This window comes from Loa loa (genome assembly GCF_000183805.2).
Source record: "Loa loa unplaced genomic scaffold supercont3.274, whole genome shotgun sequence".
Classification (NCBI taxonomy): domain Eukaryota; kingdom Metazoa; phylum Nematoda; class Chromadorea; order Rhabditida; family Onchocercidae; genus Loa; species Loa loa.
The window spans coordinates 58,047-65,746 of NW_018108454.1; the positions used below are offsets into that span (position 1 = coordinate 58,047).

The following is a 7,700-nucleotide window of genomic DNA, read 5'->3' on the forward strand; positions in this document are numbered from 1 at the left end:
ACGCTAGAATAATACAACACGAATTGAATTAAAGCTGTAATTTTAAATTTTTGAAATTAAGTACTTAATTTTTTTTTTTTGGAATTTGACTACATTGTGAATGATAAAAGTAATCGATAATCTAAAATACTTTAATTTTACACAGTAATTCTAACTTAATAAAATACTATTGTTGATTTGATAGGAATGATTAAATTTTCAAATTTAATAATTATTGCTTATTTACTGCAAACAATTAACGTAATTTGATGATATTTCTTAAAAAGTACTAATATCATTATTTTTTGCTATGATAATGTGAGTAAACACTGTTAAACAGTTCGAACCATTCACGAATATAATTAAATAAATAATACAATTAATTAAATAATGAGTAATTAATTTCAAAAATCTGTTTAAGAAAAAAAAAATGAAATGAATTACATTTTGTAACATTGTATTTGCTATGAAAAATTGCAAATCAATAATATTTTATGAGTTAAATATAAAATATAAATTTTAAACCATTCTGTAATAAACTTAAAATTTCAAAAAATTTTTAAATAAAATTAAATGAATAACTAATTTCATCCCTGTCAATCATTGATTACTTTTTTTTGTGTTTTCATTTGCTTTTTATAAAAGTTACTAAAATCTGGAATACTTTCTCATAATTGATAATAATTTTATATACATAATGATATGTTTTATGTGCACATATATTATGGAATAAATCTTTGTGAAGTAAGTAAAACAAATTAACAAGAAATGGAATACATATATATATATTTGTAATGGCATTAAATTCCAAATGTGCTTTTATTTGATTTAATAGTCATTTATTCATTCCCTTACCAAATAATGGATATCATATCCGGCACATGTATGGTATCTTATCCAGAATAATTTATTTTTTTATTTGCTTTTTAGCTTTCTTAATTATCTTAATTATCTTAAATTTCTTAATTATCAAGTGTCTTAATTTGATCCAGCAATTATGATGGAATGAAATCCGGTTACTTCCGGAATAGGATGTATCAATTATGACATCTTTTTTCTTTCCTAATTGTAATAAACAATAAAAAGAAAAAAAATGATTGGTCTTGCATTCAATAAACTGTGATGATACCTGAAGTTCCGAATGCAACGAATGACCATTCCTGATAATCAGGTACGGTTATACAAAGTCACTAATACCGGAAACTAAGTTTCCGGTATACAAAAAATATTATAGTACGTCACAAACACATTATACTACCATGAATATTATAATGAATTATATTACAGTAACACCAACCTTGTTGTATTGGTTGTATCATTTTTGAAGGTAAGTTGATAGGGAAGTTATAATTTCCAACACGATGACGTACAGGATTTTCAAACGGTTTCGCTAAGGAATTTGTCGTTCTGCTGATTTCGTGATCTAAGAGTGATGAATCTGTACCGACAAGTCGAGCCACCGAATAATTGGACGAACTTTCCTTCAATTTCGACATCTTTCTTGTTACCACATTTAGCTTCGTGAAATGTTGAAAAGAGAAAAATTACTGAAAATTAAAATGAATTCATCAATCCTTTTTGTTATAATTTTTCAACTAAACATAATGATTGATTTAAAATTTTACTAATTAAATTCAAATATTAATTAGGGTTTGGTAATTGAAAATTTTCATTTGCTAAAATTCAGCAAGATTTGGGTAATTGTATTTATTCAAACTAATCTCCCGTCCCGTCTATTTTGAGTAAATGAGTAAACGAATAAGTAAGTAAGTAAGTAAATGAACCAGAGATGAGAATGTATGTTAATGTGGGAGGATAGCTTGACAAGTGATGTGGAAATGAATCTTGGTGGAAGCAGGATGAAAGCAGCTGTAGGCGGTCCTTTACTTTCCCTGTCCTTAAATGCTGTTGGCATCTCTCTTTGGGGAGCCACAAATGGCCCGAACTCTGGAAATATTTTGATTGGGGCACATAGTGACAAACATACACTTACATTGTCGTCAACTTCATATTAAAATGCCATCAGTGAAGTTGCTTGTCTCAAAACTACAATAAATTCCTATCCAATATCACTGATTGATTATCCATCGTCTAAGGTTTATGTAATAACTGTCCTTTATCGATTACAAGTGCAACTTCTCATTGACTTCTTCTTATTGTTTTTATTAAAAATAGCAATAGCAATAACAATGATAATGATAACGATAACAATAATAATGATGAATTGTAGTGATAATAGAAGTTTTGCTTATAAGTAGGTTATACTAATAAATGTTATCAGCTGATAACAACGATGATGATAATAACTGTGATAAATAATGCAGGAAGTTTTAGATTACAAAATAATAGCATTAACAAATATGGTTACTTTTATGGTTACTTTTAAAAATCAAAATGGTTTAAACAGAGTTATTGGCCATATTTGATGAAGACGTTGAAATTAAACAGAGATTAATAGGCTACTGACATATAACCAGCCAATGTCGGATGCATAGTTAATGGCCAAAAGATTAATCTTAGGCTCTAAAAAGTTGCCATCAAAAATTTAAATCAACGCAATAACATCAAAAATTAATGAGAAACATGGGAATGAAAAAGAATAAATGAATGTATGAATGGATGAATGGATCTCGATCTAATATCAGCAACTATCATCTTTCCCATTTCTATTCCCTATTAAATGGTTGAAGGTGACAATGATAACAAACAAGTTGCTAAAAGAAAATTAAGTAATTAAGTAAATTGCACGAATAATACAAAAATTTTTTAATCTTCAGATTTAATTACTCAATTACAGTAATGTTTATGATCTGTACTAGTGATGTAAATTTCAGTTAATTTTATAATTAATTTAAAAAAAAGTTTCTCATCTATTTTTCTCTGCGATCATCCGATAATTGTTCGATGCATAACTTTTTAGAAAGTAAGTTATTAATGTTAAACATTTAATTATCTTATTTAATCAATTACTTGATTTAAAGTGATGAAAATTCTTTATTTTTGTTTTTAAAAATTGATTTAGAATTTAAATTGAATTTGAGTGCAATCATTGTTTAAAATGAAATGAAATTTAAAGGTATCCAACAGATTTTTTTCGTCTTTAATTTTTCTATCCTTTTTTTTATTCTCAGTTTTTTTTGTCTTTTTTTTCGTCCTCAATTACATCTTAAATATATAAGTATGTATCATATCATTTAAGTTAATTACTAATAGTTGATAATGATAATTCATTTCCACTTTTTTCCTTTGCTATCTAGCATACTGTACTTTAACATTTCAATCAACATCAAGTTGTTTCGTCGTTGTGTCATCTTAAAGATTTTACCTGCCCTACATATCTGATCTATTTACCTTACTGTATTGATAAGAATATTGACAATCGATAGATAGAGGTATAGTAAGGAAGAAAGGAAAGGAAGAAGAAAGCCTACTAACTATGTTTACACTTTGTTCAAATCCTCTCTGCTTACCAAATAATTGTAATGTTAGCTAATTATCGCTAATAAATCCACTAAAATCACTGTTCATTAACAAATCAACAGGCCGATTACTCATATCATCCTTTGATTAGGATCAGTTCAAGAAGGTGAAGTAACAGATGGGATGACAAAGGTCACCATCAAGCATCTCTCTTCCTATTCACTTTATAACATAATAATTACACCATACAAAATCATATACCCTATTATCATCTCATTTATTTATTTTTACTAACGCTTCCCATCAATCAATTACTTTATCAAATTTCAAATTATTTATTTTAGCGCATCAGGTAAAATGAAACGTGTAGCTCAAATTAGCTATGCAATAATGCATGTAACTTTGTGTTGCATCAATTGCACTTAACCTTTGACCTGTACCGCCTTCAACAGTAATTCACAGCAGGATAGATTAGTGTATGATGCGGCATTTCTCTGTGATAGGACACCCTGTCTACTTCAATATTTTTACTGTCTCCTCTACTTTCCTCTCTCAAAAGGTAATCATAAATATAAAACCACAAAAGTACAGATACGTACAGACATGTACACAACACAGACACACACACACACACATGAAATATAATGATGTGTAATTTTCAAAGATATAATTGAATATAGTGAATGAATGAAGAAAGGATGTCTCAATTAGCAATTTCTACCTGCCGATAAACTACGACATATAGTTAAGGTACGATAAAGGTGAATGATGGATAATTGGTTTATTCCAATAAAACATATTGTTCGAAATTTGGGAAACTGTAGAATGTATATATAGAATAAAAAAAGGAAAGATTGATAAGGTATATTGATTGATTGATTGATTGATTAGAGATGAAAAGGGATTATTTTTGATTTATTTATGAAAGAACAGCTAGAAAAATAATACAAAAAAAGGATGAAATAAATTAAATTAAACAAATTAATTAAAGCTAAATGTATCGTTTTCTTTTTCTTGAATATTTGGAAGGAATTTTAAGAAATATTTAATAATGAAAGATTTCAAAAAATAATTTTATTTCCTTCCAATTAAGTAATATATTTGTTATGAATGAAAAATTTTTGGGAAAATAAAATGTAACTAATTGTTGTTATTGCAACGTTCAATAGAAGTATACAAAACCGGAAAACTGGAATGTAAATTATGCAAAATAGGAAATTGTAAATGACAAATTTAAATTTCAATAAATTATACAGTACTGATAAGATAACAATTTTAGTTTTTGAAATAAAAGCACTAAATTTTGATATTGATATTATTTTCATCATTATTTCTTGAGTTTTACAAATATTTTAAAAATTATATTAAACTTCAACTATATCTTAATATACTAAATTATATTTTAGTTCCAATTTTTTGATCAAAGTCAAATTTTAAACAATTTGTATCATTTTTAAAGTGTTTGATAAAAACTTATTTAAAAAATTAATAAATAATGATTCTCTCTCTTACTTTCTCGTCTTTTTTTCCTCATACATTTAATCATTTTTGATGGCAATAAGTTATCAGTACTTCAAAATGAGAATAAAAATAATAAGAGATCATCTTATCAGATTATCAAGAATAGTTAAAAGAAGTTAAATTGTAAGCATAAATCGGAGATTGTTGTAGCTTCAACTATACCAAATGATATGTCTTTACACAATCCCAAAAGTATCGTTTTTGAAGTAATTTCAAACTTCTTCCAATTCAACTTCTCTCATCAACAATTATTTATGAGAGTTTGAGAAGGAAAAAAGAAATTGGCAGCGATTTTATTTTCCTTTTCCTTTCGTTCGTTTTATTTTGAACTTTGGAAAGGAAAAAAAAAAGAAAGGAAAAATGGATGAAAAGAATAAAAATGTGTTCAAACAGATCCATTAGATTGAATCAAAAAATTTTGGAATAAAAAAATCATAAATTTTGTCATTTTTATTTTTTAATTTTTAAATTTAAAATTATACAATTTGTTAATTTATTAAAATGTAAAAATTCGAAAAAGAAATTTAAAACTACTTTATCAATCATTTTAAGTTAAACATTTCTTTTCCTGTGCAATTTACTTAAAATTTATTTTAATTAAATTGTTGTATTAATAGAAATAAGCAAATAAATAGAAATTAATAAACATTCTGTTCCAGTTGAAATGTTTCAATCAAGTTGTAAAATTTACTTCATAAAGACTTTCAATAATTTTCTCAATTCTTCTATAAACATGTAATTTTTTTTTTGCTTTATTATTTAACGCATAATTGTCACCTTGTTTATAACAGTATCATATACAGTATTGTAGGTGATAATGTCACTTTTATCTTTTTAAAGCTTTTATTAATTTTAAATGAAAATTCGAATTATTAATTTACTCAAATTCTATCGAATAACTTTTTTTGCATTTCTATTTAAATTACTAATTATTACAGTTGCAAAAAGGAATTTGTTACAATGTTGAAAACTGTTATACTATAATTATTGATGGATGTGTAAATGTTCCAAAATTAATGCTAAGATATATTGGAATATTTTGTTATTCTGTCAAAATTTCAAGAAAATTTATGCAAAATTCCAGCATTTTTAGGCATAAAAATGTCCTTGAATCAATCAAAATGACCTCTTCTTGACTTTTAGATGTGTAAATTTGGCGCCAAACAAATAGAGTACCATTAATCCCTAAATTAACTGAAACGAATTTACATATTCTTACAATATCATCGATTATGTCATCATTAGTCTTTTAGACAGTTTTGACATAAATTTACGGTAATGAGACAGTTTTGACATATTTACGGTAATGATATGCTAAACTATGATGGGTGTGATAGAACGGACGATGGAACGAGGATGGGTTATATGGGATGACACAACCATAGCTATGAATTAAATGTCACTAAGTGATAGATTTCAAATTATATTTGCAAAATTTACATATAAATTGATATATGTATGTATGTGTTCGTATGTCAATGCTACCCTTATGACTTGTTGATCTTATATTCTAGAATGATGGATTACGAATTACTAGTAATTAGTAAAATCTTACGAAATAGAATTATTGACTAATAATGGGATAATCCCAAATTTTCGAATCATAAAATGCATGAAAAGATGTAATTAAAATTTAAATTAAAAAACTTTCATAAAACAAAATACCAAAATGAAAGTAAATAAAGATTGATTTTTAGTAAATTAACCCAATAATATGAACATATAAAAATAATAATTAACAATAATTAAACGATTTCTTTTCGATTTTCTTTTTTTCAAAAGCATTAATTACAATATGTATATTATCTGATATCGATGAAATATAAATTATATTTAATTATCTGCCCTTTCATTCATTATCGGAAATAATCATCATATAAGCAATATGATAGGAAAAAGGTTTAGATCATAAAAATAGAGAAATATCATTTCTTCTCACATATAATATTCATTTTAGCTTTTTTTTTTCCTTTGAATTGATTACTTTAAATTAGTTTATTTAAAAAGCTCTTGAAATATATGCTTTTTTTTAAAATCAAAATTGAAAATAAAATTTGGATTTAAATTAAAATATTTTGAAAAAATAAATTTCAAAAATTTTCACAAGAAGAAATTTGCAAAAATTTCACATCATCATTTCATCATTAACATTGTTTTTCTGAATTTTCAGATAAATGAATGGATAAGTGAAAAATTAAATTCTTTGTATGAGATGAAAATACAGCAAAATCGGCAATTCTTCCCAAACTCTCATGGGAATTACCAGGTCCAAGGATTGGAAATCCGTTAATAACTCATCCAAAAATCCAATCTACTTTCTATTTATATATATATACTTATATACATATACATATATATATGTGTGTGTGTGTGTATATGTGTCTGTGTATTTGTAATTCCTTTATCCAGCTCTCATAATTAATGTTGAAGAAATATGGGTTACCGGTTGGGTAAGGGTAAAATTAGTGATGGTTCGAGATTATAGGAAAAGAAAAGGCGACAAATGGAAGATGAATGAAGAAAAGAGCGAAAAAGAAGGAAAATATAATGGATAACATTAAAAACTTTATGCATACATACATATATATTTATATATATGTATATATGTATATGTATATATACATATATCGTAATCAAATTTGCAAAATCGGGCACAAAACCAGTACGACGATCCCAAAATCCCAAAGTAATTTCATTCCTTATCCTATTTCATTCTATTCCTTTTCTCATCCTTTCCATCTCTTTTTCTCTCCCTCTCTCTCTCTCTCTCTTCTATTTTC

The 7,700-nt window shown here is 25.9% G+C and overlaps 1 protein-coding gene across 1 annotated transcript; it reads right to left on the reverse strand.

Moving 5' to 3' along the window:
• Positions 1 to 1,088: 1,088 nt before the first annotated feature.
• LOAG_10886 (hypothetical protein) lies at positions 1,089 to 1,475 on the reverse strand (the record flags this gene model as incomplete). Its single annotated transcript, XM_020448252.1, has 2 exons — positions 1,089 to 1,108; positions 1,277 to 1,475. 2 exons carry the CDS (start codon positions 1,473 to 1,475, stop codon positions 1,089 to 1,091), a joined length of 219 nt encoding a protein of 72 aa, XP_020301588.1.
• Positions 1,476 to 7,700: the final 6,225 nt, after the last annotated feature.